The sequence below is a fragment of the Panthera uncia genome, chromosome A2 (assembly GCF_023721935.1).
Source record: "Panthera uncia isolate 11264 chromosome A2, Puncia_PCG_1.0, whole genome shotgun sequence".
Taxonomy (NCBI): Eukaryota; Metazoa; Chordata; class Mammalia; order Carnivora; family Felidae; genus Panthera; species Panthera uncia.
In genome coordinates, this window is record NC_064816.1 from 838553 (window position 1) to 851870 (window position 13318).

At 58.6% G+C, this 13318-nt stretch overlaps 1 protein-coding gene across 1 annotated transcript in view; it reads left to right on the forward strand.

The window, feature by feature from the left end:
• Positions 1–718: 718 nt before the first annotated feature.
• The window catches only part of ONECUT3 (one cut homeobox 3), a 39929-nt gene continuing 27329 nt past the window's right edge, over positions 719–13318 (forward strand). Inside the window, exons 1-3 of the mRNA XM_049643181.1 lie at positions 719–912; positions 2880–2968; positions 7080–7177. Coding sequence (XP_049499138.1) covers positions 719–912; positions 2880–2968; positions 7080–7177 — 381 coding nt within the window. The remainder of the gene's footprint in view (positions 913–2879; positions 2969–7079; positions 7178–13318) is intronic.

Genomic DNA, 13318 nt, shown 5'->3' on the forward strand with positions numbered 1-13318 from the left:
AAAAGACCAAGAGGAGGCGTGGAGGAGAGAAGGGCCTCATTACTCCTGTGTCCTCGTCTGTCGAATGGGGATAACTTGCCCAACACGCGAGATTTGGAAGAACCACTGGGTTACATACTGCGAAGCACTTAGCACAGCGCCCCGCTCCCTGCAAATGCTCACTAATATCATGCCGAAGATGAATCCGAGGCAGAGAAAAGCGGGAGGAGGGGTGGGGACCCACCTGCCCTGTCGCAGCTGCTGTCTCTGAGCCAGGGACGCCCCCCACCCCCACCCCAACCCCGGTCTGGGCCTCAGCCTCCCCACCTGACGCCCACTGAGAAACAAAGCGCTTCAAGGCACACTTGCCTGAATCCCGGCAGAGCCCTAGGCGCTGCGTTACAGGTGTGAACCCTGAGGCCCAGAGGGCCAGCCCGCATGCCCCGCGGCCACTCGGCCGGTGGCGTGGGGGGCGGGAGGCCCGCTCGGGCCACGTGGCCCCAGCGTACGCCCCCGGGGGAAGCCGAACGCTCAGCGAGCCCTTGCACAGGACGTGGAAGGATGCTCCGCGCACTGGTCCAGCGGGCAGGAAGCAGCGGACGGGGCGAGCTGCCCTTGCTGTTGTTGTTATTATTACTGAAGGGAGCAGGAGGGGAGGAGGTGGCGGGTGGCGGGGGCACCGGGCCCCTCCCTTAAGCCCTTCTCCGAGCTTATTAAGCGCCTCGGGCCGCGGCGATCGATGGCCACTGGGCGCCGGCTGCAGCTTCCCTCCCGGCCGCGGGCCGCGCATGCGCGCGGGCGCCGGATTGATCGCGGCCGCCTCTCCTCCCTCGCCGCGCCGGCCCCGCCCCTCCTCCCGCCGCGTTGCCCGGCAACCGCGGCTCGGCGCACTCCCATTGGCCGGCGGCGCGCCGGGGTCCCGGGCGGCGCGTGGTCAGTTGGTCAGCGCGGCCGCGGCGTGGCCGGGGGCCTGGCTGCGGGCGCGGGTCGATGCCGCCTCCCGTCTGACCTTTCCCGGCGCGCGGAGGGGGCTGCGGGCGGGAAGGGGGCCCTGGAGCTTGGAGCAACCGGCCCGCCTTGGAAAAAAGTTTATTGACCCGTTTCTTATCTCGGGGACGCACGGCTTGCGGCGGTGGGGGCGGCTGCATGGCCGGGGCGGGGAGGGGGGACGCGCGAGGGGGCGGCGAGGACCCCTCCCCAGCTCTCCCCGCGCCCCCAGCTCGCCCGGGGCCATGTCTTCCAGCTCTACCCTGCCACCTCCCTGGGCTGGCTGGCCCCCTGCCTGAGCTGGGAAAAGCAAGCCTGGCCCAGGGGCACCCCGAGTCACAGGGACGGGACGTGTGGGCTGGCGGTGGACCCGCTCCCAGGAAGTGCGGCCCAGGGGCTTCGGGATCTCTCTGCCACACCGAGCAGACCACTAGCCCACCTCCGGCCCCGGGAAAGCAGGAACACGTATCCATTCATCCAATGCCCAGGTCCCACACACTCACGGCCTGTAGCCCACAACCCTGTAAGGAGGCACAATGGCTGAAGTTAAAATGCGGTGTTGAAATCAAAGGGCTTGGGGATGCTGTGCGATCTTGTGCCTATACAGCACCCCTCTCTCAGCAGCCCAGGGAGGGGCAAGGCCCTGACTCGGGGTTGCCCACTTCAGAAAACACCGGTGCCCTAAAGCCTTCCAGCTCAGCCGAAAACAAACTGTCCGAATCCCCACCATCTAACTGGGTTTATTATAAAGACAAAGGTGCCGTGTATAAAATGCTGGGGCTTCCTGTGTGGGGGCAAAAATATTTCTTCTCTCCTCGGGGGTGAAAAACAAGACCGAATTTCTCGATGTGAGTGGGCGTGGGTGTGTTTCGTTTAGTGCACTAACAGCTTCCATACGCCTGCCAGGCCGAGTCCAGTGCTGAGAGACTTGTTGAAATGATCTCAGTTAACCGCCCCCCACACACCGCCCATACGGGCGTGACTAGATTCCTAGCACCGCTTGGAAGGAAATGGAAGTAGACAGAACTGTTGGCCACAGCCTGGCCCACCCCAAATCGGCTGCGGGCATCTTGCTCAGGGCTCCTGGCCTCGGAGCGGCTCGCCACCCCACCAACGTGTTGCATTTGTTTTATTTTTTCATTTTATTTTATTTTCTCTCATTTTGTTTCACTTTCCGCATTATGTGGCACCTGAGGAGTCCCCAGCCCCCTTCCACGGCCTTTGCATTTCTAATTCTTAACAGCTGAGGAAGGCTGCATTGACCGGTGGTGGATTGTGTGGGGGTTATTTCTGAAAGCAGAAGCTGGAATTCAATTTTTATTTTAACCTGGTTATTGAGTGGGGAGGGGGAGGTTAGCCAATTCGTGCGCAAGATGAAAAGGCTGGCTTTTATCAAAGGATGAGCTAGTTTGAACATGGCTGCTTGGGTCTGTAACACGCGAAAGGGTCCATGGAAGCCCTGAATGACCGCGTGCGAGCGTGTCCGAGTGGGGGTGGGGCTCCGTGTGCGTTTCAGCATAGGCGTGTGTGAGCAAATGCACGAGAGTGGGGTTGGGCACGTGTGTGCGTGTGCACGTGTGATGTAAGCGTGCTCACGTTGAAGTGCGAGGGTGAGTGGGTGCGGTGGGGCAGCATCCACGTGTACTCGTGTTAACGTGTGTGTGTGTCCATGAACATGTAAGGGTGCAGGCGAGCGCGTGCCTGTGCGAGTGCATGTGCACGGGTGCCTGCATGTGGGCGCGTGCCGGCGTATATTCGTATGAGCGTGTGTGCATGTGAGGGTGTGTGTGAGAACACAGAGCTGTGCATGTTTGTGCACATGTGCAGTGTGCGTGTGAGTGCGCCTGCCCCCCATGCAAGCTGCTGTGTCCCCGCCCGACTCCCTGTCTTCTCTCCTCCTGTCCCCACCGCAGGGACTGTGCCGTGGCCCCGCCCCTGCTCACCCTGCTCATCTTCCTTCGGGGGCTGCCTTCTCGGGACCCCCTGGATCTGCCAACCGCAGGTGCCTCCCCCGGGAGAACATTCCGCGATTCTGCTTATGCATTCATTTCGTGAATTTTGGCACTCTCTGGGGGCAGGGGCTGGCATTTCGAGGGCTGTTCAGTCCCCAGGGTCCAGGATGGGACAACTCGACAGGCATCGCTGTGCCACGACACCACTGGCCCAGGCCGCACGTTCTCAGCCCACTGGCACCGTTGCCCAGACAACAGGCCTCCCCACCCCGGGCTGTGCCTCCTACCCCATCCAGACACCAGCCCTGCTGGGCGTCAGCTGTCCCGGAACACTGTCCCCATTGGACGTGGCTGGGGGCATGGATTTTCAAAGCCATCTCTCCATCTGGCAGCTTTATTAACCCGATTCGACTGATCGAGTGACTGACGTGTTTGCTTATTGGCTTCTCCCGCCTCTCCAGGGACCTGGGCCAGGTGCCCCCTACCATTTCCATGAGCCCAGGGACACCAGGACCCCCTCACAGCCCCATATCACACACACACACACACACACACACACACTCACAATTACAATTATACGCTTGTGGTGATTGGGTCAATTTAAGTGGATCTTTCTGGAAGGCAGTGTGCCAACATCTAACAGGATTAAAAGGGCAAATCCAAGATGCAAGGTTAGTGAGGACAAGAACTTTTACTTATCACCTTCTCTGCTGGGTCCCAAGCACCTTACAGCTATGCCCAGCACATAGTAGGTGCTCAGTAAACAGTAGATGAATCCCCCCGGCCTGTGTGTTCCACCAGAAACTTATCCCACAGGTGTACGCACGGAAGTGTGCTAGGGTTTATGTAAAAGCATGTTCCCTGCAGCATCCATTGTTCCGGCAAAAATCTGGGAACCACGTAGGTAGCCAACAGCAGGATGCTGGTTAAATAAGTCACAGGTGGTCCAACCACAGAGGGCTACGCAGCTGTACCGGAAGGAGATGCCCTCTAGGTGAAGCATCCAGAACCCCAAGAGAGACTGGGTGAGGAGCCTACTGGCCCCAAAGGCGTTGGCGAGTCGTGTCCACACACACCTGGACACGGACGTTTACAGAAGCTTCATAGTTGTCCAAACCCAGACAACCAAGATTCCTTCAGCCCTTGGGTGGAAGCGTAGACCGTGGTCCACCCAGACGAGGGCATATTACTCAGCGCTAAGAAGAAGTGAGCCATCGAGCCGCGCAGAGACACGGAGGAGCCTCGGACGCACGTCACTCAGCGACACAAGCCAGACTGAGGAGGCGACACACCGTGTGGTTCCAGGTCCAGGACATTCTGGAAAAGGCAGGACAAGGGCGTGCGGTTGCCGAGCTGGGGGAGGGGAGGAGCGAGTGGAGCACAGGGGATTGTTAAGGCAGCGACGCCCTCCGTGTGATGCTTCAGTGGTGGATGCACAACGTGGTGCAATGAAAACCCAGAGAAAGCACGAGGCCGAGCGTAAGCTTTCTGTTCGCCCTTGAGGTCCCGGGCGAGTGTGCCGTGGCTGCCGTAAAAAAGGGGCAGCTCAAAGCACGTCCTCTCCCGCCCCCGAGGCTGGAAGCGCAGGGCCGGGGAGTCTGTGCCCGCCCTCCCAGCTTCTGGGGTCCGCTGCCTCGTTGAGACATCACCCCATCTCTGCCCTCGTGCTCACATGTGTCCAAATGTCCCCTTCTCCTACGTATACCAGTCATACCCGACTAGGACCCACCCAAACAGCCTCACCTTAACTTGATTGTATACAAAGACCCTATTTCTAAAACAGGCCACGGGGCACCTGGTGGCCCCAAGGTTAAGCGTCCGACTTCAGCTCAGGTCATGATCTCACAGTCCGTGAGTTCGAGCCCCGCGTCGGGCTCTGTGCTGACAGCTCGGAGCCTGGAGCCTGCTTCGGATTCTCTGACTCCTTCTCTCCCTGCCCCTCTGCCTCTCGCGCTCCGTCTCTCTCTCAAAAATAAACGTTAAAAAAACATTTTAAAAATTTTAATAAAACTATTCTAAAAGGAAGAGTCTATTAAGGGAAAAAAAAAAAAAAACAGGTGCCAGAAAGCATGCAGAGAATGTTCACTCTCGGGAATAGAAATGGTGGTCTGTGTGGGCACACTCATACTTTTACAGGTACGAGGAGACCTTGGTACAGAGGTTTCCATGCAGACGGGAACCGGGCGGAACAGGAGGGGTGAGCAGGGGGGAAGGCTTATTTTTCCCTGTAGGATTGTTGCTGTTGGTTTTAAAATTTCGCCCCCCTGTGCATATACTGCTTGCTGAAAAACAGAAAATTTAACAAAAAGCATAGAGATCCCTGTTTTGTAACTCAGCTTTCCTGACGTTGGCCGTGACAGGGGAGCCCTGGCTTTCCCGTCTGTCTCCTGCACAGATGACTCTGTCTGAGGCTCTCTCAGCCCCCGAGGCCCCTGTCCCATGGTCTCCTGTCCTCCTGGCTCAACAGCTTTGTGCGGGAAGGAAGTGGGAGCAATTCACATCCACAACTCACTTCCCCTTCATTTATAATGAAATTTATATAATTTCATTATATTTTTTATATAATTTATATTTATATAAATTTATATAATTTATATAATTATTTATATAATTATAAATTTATATCATATTTATATAATATATTATATAAATATAATATATAATATTATATATATAAATTATATTATAATTTATATTATAAATTATATAAATTCATATAATTTCATTTATAATGAAAATAGTATCACCAGCTTGTCCCAAAAACAGTGCTTATTTTCATTAAAAAATAATACTAATAATTCAACCACGTCCCAACCCTGCTTCAACCCCTGTCCTGGCAGCCCCTCCTTCAGGCCGTGCCTGATCCAGCCCCTCATAACCCCAGGCTCCTCCAAATGCCAAGGCTTTGCACATGCTGTTCCCACTTCTCTTTACTTAACGCCTGCTCCCCTGATGACTTTCAGGGCAAATGGTCCCTTCTCAGGGAAGCCCCCAGGCCACCCACCCAGCCCCCAGACCCACCCTCAGCTCCTGTTATTCTGGGTCACGCTGTGAGATGAGATCTGCCCCCACCCCAAGACTATGAGCTCCCCTGCTCCCTGTGCTGTTTGGGGCCTGGTACACAGTAGGTGCAGTAAAGATCCTGTAATTGCATATGAGAAGAAACCAAGTGGACACACCACAGCTGTATGTAGCAGGAACTCAGCAAATAGGATCACAGCTTGAAGGGTTCTTAGCAGCCGTCTGGAGCCCCCTCCCTGAGCCCCCCAAGCCCAGGGGGAGGGGGAGCAGAGGCCCCTTTAAGGGTCCAGCGCCACCTTCTTTTCTCAGCCACCCGGCACCCACCCACCTGAGAGAGGCTCAAGCAGCCCATTAAGCGATTTTTTTCCTCCACTTACAGCTACCGGCATCGACAGGGATACTCAATATCTGAGGGGCCGCTGGCCTTGGAAGAGAGATCGCAGCCGCCTCGATAAAATATTCTCTCTTGTCAGTGCCTCCCCCACCCCCGCCGAAGCTGTGTGCCCTATCCCCTCCTTTAATGAGCTCTGTTCTCTCCTCCCCCGCTGGATGAGACGCTTCCCCCTCCTCAGCCTTCCAAGCTCAGCTCGAGGGTTGGAGCGGGGCGGGGGTGGGGGGCGGTGAAAGGAGAATCATTCCCACTTCCTACCTGTCCAAGTTCTGGAGGGACCACTTCCCCCAGGAAGTCCTCCCAGACCCCTCGAGCCCAGGCTCCAATTCCAACAGCCCTGGTCATCTCATGCTTTGAAGTGGAGGGCTGGGGTACATGTGGGGTCACCCAGTTGTGTACAGATGCCAAGATTCTCATCTGTCCATTCACTCAGTGGACGGAGAGGCAGGGATCGGCTTAGGGGCTCCAAGCCCTGTGGGGCCAGGACTGAGCGCCTTCGAGGGGACAGGCAGGATAGGGTGAGGGCACAGAAGCTGTAGGGCAGGAGGAGGAGACCAGCAGGGCTGGAGTGAGCCCCTCAGGTGGCAGAGGTGATGACCTTCCCAGGGAGGGTGGCCATGGGATGTGAGCCCCGTGACAAGGGAGGGAACTCAGATGGCCAAGCTGGAAGGGAAGCCCCTCTGGGCCAGAAGCCCCCAATTCTGGCTTCAGCACCAAGAACAGCGCCCTGCCTCTCTCTGAACCCAAAGCTCCCAATTCTGGCTTCAGCACCAAGAACAGCGCCCTGCAATTCTCTGACCCCGAAGCGCCCAATTCTGGCTTCAGCACCAAGAACAGCGCCCTGCAAGTCTCTGACCCCGACGCCCCAACTCTGGCTTCAGCACCAAGAACAGCGCTCTGCTCGTCTCTGAACCCGAAGCCCCAATTCTGGCTTCAGCACCAAGAACAGCGCCCTGCTCTCTGGAACTCTGGAGGGGTCGCTGCAGTCCAATCCCGCGAGAGATGTCCCTTAGGGAGACCCCACTGCTTCCTGGTGGGTCCATACGGGCCTCAGTGTCCTCAGTAAAGTGAAAACAAGGCCTCACTCCCAGGAGGTGGGGAGGATGGGGGAGCAGCAGGTGTCAACGCTGTTTATAAACCCTGAGTTCCTAGAGCTGGGCAAAGTCTTCACACAGAAGGGGCTCAGTGAGCGTTGGCTGAATGAAAGAGTAGATAAGCGGTTCTAAAATTTCAAATCTAATCCCAACCCCTTCAGGGAAACTGAGACCTGAGAAGAATGTGGTTCTGCCCCTCCTTCCCAGCCAGATTCCAGAATCTTCTCTCCAGGCCTAAGGGCCTGCTGGGCAGGGGGAGGTGGGGAGGAAAGAAAGCCAGTGGGTGGGTGGGGGCACTGCCGCCCGCGAAAATGAGCCCTGTTCATTGTCCAAATACTGATCCATTATGCAGAGCGATGCCATGGTCCCAGAGGGCCAGCTTCTCAGGAAGCCCCCAAGCTTGGGGGCAGACAGGGGACACTAGGTGGGCCGGAGAGAGAGCCCCATGGCTGGGGAGTCCCTGAAGGGGAGTGAAGGATCTGAGGTTGGTGGTGGGAAGGGCAGCAAGGGTTCCACCTGGAAGGGGAAGGAAAGGTGTAGAGAGGAGAGAGCATTGGGACTGGGCTCTGCAGATAGAGTAGGAGTTTCCTAGGGCAGGCCCGCGGACAACGGAAAAGCAGAAGCATAGGCAGGGATGTGGGAGAACATGGCCCACTTGGGAGGAATCGGGAGGGCCCCCGCCCCCGGAGGACATGGAGGTGGATTGGGGGCCTGCTGGGGGCTCAGCCAGGACGAGGAGCGGGTGGGGGCGGGCCCGAGACAGGCTGGGGATGGGAGCTGCACAGAAGGACCCAGGCACCTGTGGCGGGGGGGGGGGGGGGGGGGGAGACCAAAGCCTCACCCTCCCTCCAGGAGCCAGACATCAAACCCAGCCTCTGCCCCTTCCAGGATATTAATTTTTCAGAGAAGAAAATGCTTTTTGTATTTTTTTCCAGGCAAAATATTGATAATGGGCTTAATGCGCCTTTCCTGCTTTTGTGTGTTGAGAGGGCTTTTCCATCCTGGTCGCCGCAGAAGCTGCACACCCCACCCCCACCACGGCCCCCCCCCCTCCTCGGCAGGCCCTCACTTGGCTGCCCCAGTGTCTGCAGGGGGGGGGGTGTTGATTGCTGCGGAGCGCGTTGGCGCAGCCCCCTCCCTCCTCGAGCCCCCCACCCCCCGCCTCCACAAAGCCAGACACTCACCGCCCCGCCGTGGGTCGATGCGCCCTGCCGAGGGAGCTGGTGTTCCTGGCGGCTCCAGGCTGAGATACATTTCAAGTTGTTTGAGATTCGCCTTCCTTTCCCTCGTGGCGATCGAGAGGCAGGAAGACGGGGAGGTCCACCCGTTCATCCACTCCCTTGTACGTCACCCAGTCACTATGCACCTACTATGTGCCAGGCCCGGTGCCGGGGCCACAGCCACTTGGGCGGACCCCACCTCCTGCCTCCTTGGAGTTCACGGTCTGCTGGGAGAGAACGGTGCTGAGCAGAATCATCCAGGAAAAAACATATCACTGCAAATTGGGACAAGACCCCTGTAAGAGAGGCACGGAAGTATGCGACCATGACGGAGTGAGGGGCTGGTTGAGAATGGGGGCCAGAGGGCTCCCCTGGGGTGGGGACACCAAATGGGACCTGGAGAACCAGGGAGAGTGGCCTCTGCTAAGAGGGCCAGTGAGGAGCTCAGCCTTCCTCTGGAGGGAACGGCTTGTGCAAAGGCCCTGAGGCATCAAATAGCAGAATCTGCTCTCTCGGTGGTTCTCAAAGGGTAAGCATGCGCTGGCATCCCCTGGAGGGCTCACTGCAGCCCAGACGGCCAGTCCCTCACATCTGGAGATACACCACATCTAGGGACACTGATTCAGCAGGTGAGACCTGCGGTCTGACGGCACCAGGGGAAGAGCCAGTCGCTCGGTGAGATGCAGACGCGAGCCGACCAGCAGGGGCGGGCAAAGGGGGCAGCGGAGCCAAATGGCCTCAAGCCCCCGCTTACTCTGTGTGCTCCGGGCGGGCTCCCTTAAACCTCCAGGCCTCGGTCACCGAGCATCTCGGTTTCCTGCAACTGGAGAAGGGACTAACCGAGAAGACCCAGGTCAAAAGCTTAGTGCAGAGCCCGGCACACAGTAGATGCTCAGTGAATGTAAGTGTCGATAAGGAACGTCTGTGTGATGAAGGAGCAGGAGGCCTTCGCTGAGCCGGGGGCAGATCCAAATGCCGGAAGCAAGAGTGTGTCGCCCATGCATTCGTTCGCTGTTGCTGTGTCACAAACATCACATACCTACCAGCTTCCAACACGTAGGACGTCTCCGTTTCTGTGCGTCAGTAGTCTGGGCTTAACTGGGTCCTCTGCTGGGTCCGACAGGCAACAGTCAAAGTGCCAGCTTGGCTGAAATCTTTTCTGGAGTTCAAGGTCATTTTCCAAGCTCACCCCGTCCTTGGCAGAATCCAAGCCCTTGTGGTCATAGGATTGAAGCTCCTGTTTTCCGTCCAGATGTCAGCTGGGAGCAGGGGAGCCCTCAGGAACTAGAGCATGCCGGCTGTTTCCCAACACGTGGCCCCCTCCGGGGACCCCTAATGACACGGCAGCTTGTTTCTTCAAGGCCAGCAGGAGAGTCTCTGCTAGGACAGGGTCTTAAATGACACAACACAATCACGGGAGAGAGATCTCTCACCTCCGCCATACTTCGCTGGCTATCAGGGGTCACACTAAGGGGAGGGGATTGTACAGGGTACAGCGTCAGGTGGAGGTCACAGGGACCATTTTAGTTTTCTGCTCCCCACACAGGCCCATGACCATGCCTTCCCATGGCTACAAAAGTGTGAATGGCCATAGATATGCACATACCTGCAAGTGTTTCTCTTTTTGCATTGCCTGCTGGGGAGCTCAGAGCCAAAACTGTGGCCCACCTGTGGCAGGGGTTTAGAACCACCTGATGTGGGTTCTGCGGACTAACTTCTCTTCCAGCTACAGCTTCTCTCGACTTCACGTCTATTTTTGTTCCTCTGGCTGCCTTGCGTCTCTACAACACCCCCCAACCTTCTGGGCCCCAGGCGGACTGAGAAGGACAGCGTTTGAGCTCCGTTCCGAGGGCTTTACACGCATCCTCTCACTTCAGTCTGCAAAAGCCTCCCTGGGGCAGTGCCGCCCAGAGCAGTTGTGGGAACTGACCCAAGAACCCAGCAAAGCAACGGAGTAGAGAGTCTGGACAGAAGCTGGGCTCGATTCCAGACGATCCAGTTTGAGAGCGTGGGCTTTACGCACCATACGCCTTAAATTAAAACACACACACAGACAAAGCGACCTCTGAGCGGGCCGAGCCAACCAGCAGGAAGGCCACACAGCAGCGACCTCCTCCCCTGATCCTGAGCCCAGAGCTGGGATGTCGGGCTGCCCTCGGCATAAATCATCATCTACAAATGTGTCTGCACCCTCACGCGGATCTGCGGGCAGGGCAGTGGGTGCTGCTTCAGGGAAACTCAGTGGCTGGAGGCCGCGAAATCCACACACCAGGCCTGCCGGGGACCAGAGCCCAGCTGGGCCCAGCACCCCTCCCGGAGCCCCCCAATCATCGTGAACCGGACAGGCCCCGCCCCAGTGCAACGGAACCGTCCCCTTGGGCACGTGTTCCTACTGTGTGCCACCTGGCCTTGGCTGGGCGACGGGACACCCAGGACATGCCACACCCTCTTTGTGCCCTCCAGGCTCCCAGGCTGGGGAGAGAGACATCAGACAACCGCAGGGGAGCCCACGATGTTAGCAGCAGGACAAGGTGGGATCAGCGTGGAGCCCTCTCGGGGTGCTGTCCTCAGACTCAGCCGGGCCATCCTCTTTACGGCTTGGCCGGGCCCGGGGCACCGAGCACAGACCTGGGGGTGCATTAGCACGACGGCTAACGTGGGTGAGCGCCTACCATGTACCCGGGCCTGGTCCGTGCACTTGACCTGCATCAGTTCACAATAACTCAACGTGATCCCCATTTTGCAGATGGGGAAACTGAGACACAACTGATTGGCCGCGTTACTCAGAGTCCCATCGGCGGGGGCCCGGGTCCACACCCCGATTACTTCTGTAATTGTCGAGGGAGCCAGAGAGCTGGGGCCTCGGTTCGCTAACGCACAAAATGGGAACGATCGCCCCCGCCTCGCCCCCCTGCCGGGTTGGTGAGTGGGGAGCTCACCCGAGGCCTGAGCAACGCACACGCCACCCTGAGCGGCTCCCAGGAGGCTTGACTCTGCCCCGCCTGCCCCCACGCGCACTCTCACAGCCCCTCACTTCTGCCCCCCCCCCCCAGAGGAGTCAGAACACGGGGCATTTGTGCACAGAAGCAAAGCAGGGACTCCAGAACAAGGCAGCTCAACGCCAGGCCGCCCTAATCCACCTGCCTTGGGCCCCGGTGCTGCCTTCCAGAATCTCCTAGGAAGCGTGCGTTGGGGGGCTAGTGTCCAGCTCAGAGGGTCCCACGGGCAGCGGCTCCGAGCTGCACAGCCTGGAGGGGAAAGGAGGCCCCCAGCTCCCCCAGCCCCCCTCTCTTCTCCTCCCCGCTCCCAGGCCCAGCTGGAATCCTGCTGGTCAGTCTGCAGTCACCGCCCGCCCCACCGCACCCCACCTGCCTTGGCTCACTCCGTGCGGGGCGTGGACAGAGCTCAGCACCTGCCTCTGCCGCAAGCATTTTCTGAGCACCTACAGGTCTGCACCGTGTGTGTGTTTTAAGTCCATCCCACAGATAAGCACCTTGAGCCTCCGAAAGCATCAGTGATACGGGTAAGGGGATGCTGGAGTTGGAACCCACAACTTGACCTTGATCTTGCGGTGGGGGGGGGGGGAGGCTGTGGCACCAAAAAGGCCCTGGCTGATGTCCCCCTCCATCCCTGGGCAACAAGGCACCCGCGTGACGATGGTACCCCAGAGGTCAGGGGCCAGCTACCCCACGAAACAGCCAAGGTGAGACTCGGTCTCCCCAGGCAAGAAATGGGTCAGTGCGGGAAGCCAGCCCTCAGGGGGCGGGGCTCGGCTGCCACACACCTACCTCCCCCCCCACCTTTGTCTTTGCCTCTGAGATCTGAAGGTCTTTGATTTTCCTAGACAGCTGAGGGGCAGCTGCTCTGGGAGGTTTTCTTACCTGGAAAATAAGCAAGGGGTCAGCCAGGTGACCCTGAGCCCTCCCCAAACCCTCCCCAAACCCTGCCGGTCCTGCAGGTGCTGTGACCCCAGGGAGCCCGGCCCCCAGGCCGAGCAGCCCACCCGGGGACCTCCTGATGGACCTGGGCCAGGAGGATGCACCGCCTGTTTTCTCACACTTGTGCCTGAGCCCCCCCCTCAGGTCTCTCCCCTCCAGGCAGGGGTGAGGGGACGCAGGGACTGGAGGAAGTTCTGCTTCTCGGCTGAGTCCCAGGGGAGGCTGCTTGAGAAGGACCTGTCTTCTTACCGCTGATGCACAGGGAGTTCAGTAATAATAGAAATGTTGTGTTGCGTTTGCGTTTTTAAAAGCGAGGGGGAGAAAGAGAGGGAAGCCCAGCGGTTCCTACCCGCCAAAGTGCGGGGATTTATTACGGAGGCAATTACGGAGGGAAGCCGCCGGGACTGTTCTGAGGGGCCTGGGTGCTCGTTAGGGAGGTGGGATAAGCAGCAGTTACAGCTGTTAGCAGCGGAGGGGAGGGAGGAGGAAGGGGGAGGAGGAGGAGGGAGGGGAGGAGGAGGGAGGGAGGAGAGGAAGGGGAGGAGGAAGGGGGAGGGGGAAAGGGAGGGGGAGGAGGAGGGGGAGGAGGGAGAGGAGGAGGGGGGAGGGAGGAGAGGAAGGGGAGGAGGGAGGGGGAGGGGGAAGGGAGGGGGAGGGGGAGGAGGGAGAGGAGGAGGGGGGAGGGAGGAGAGGAAAGGGAGGAGGAAGGGGGAGAGGGAAAAGGAGGGGGAGGGGG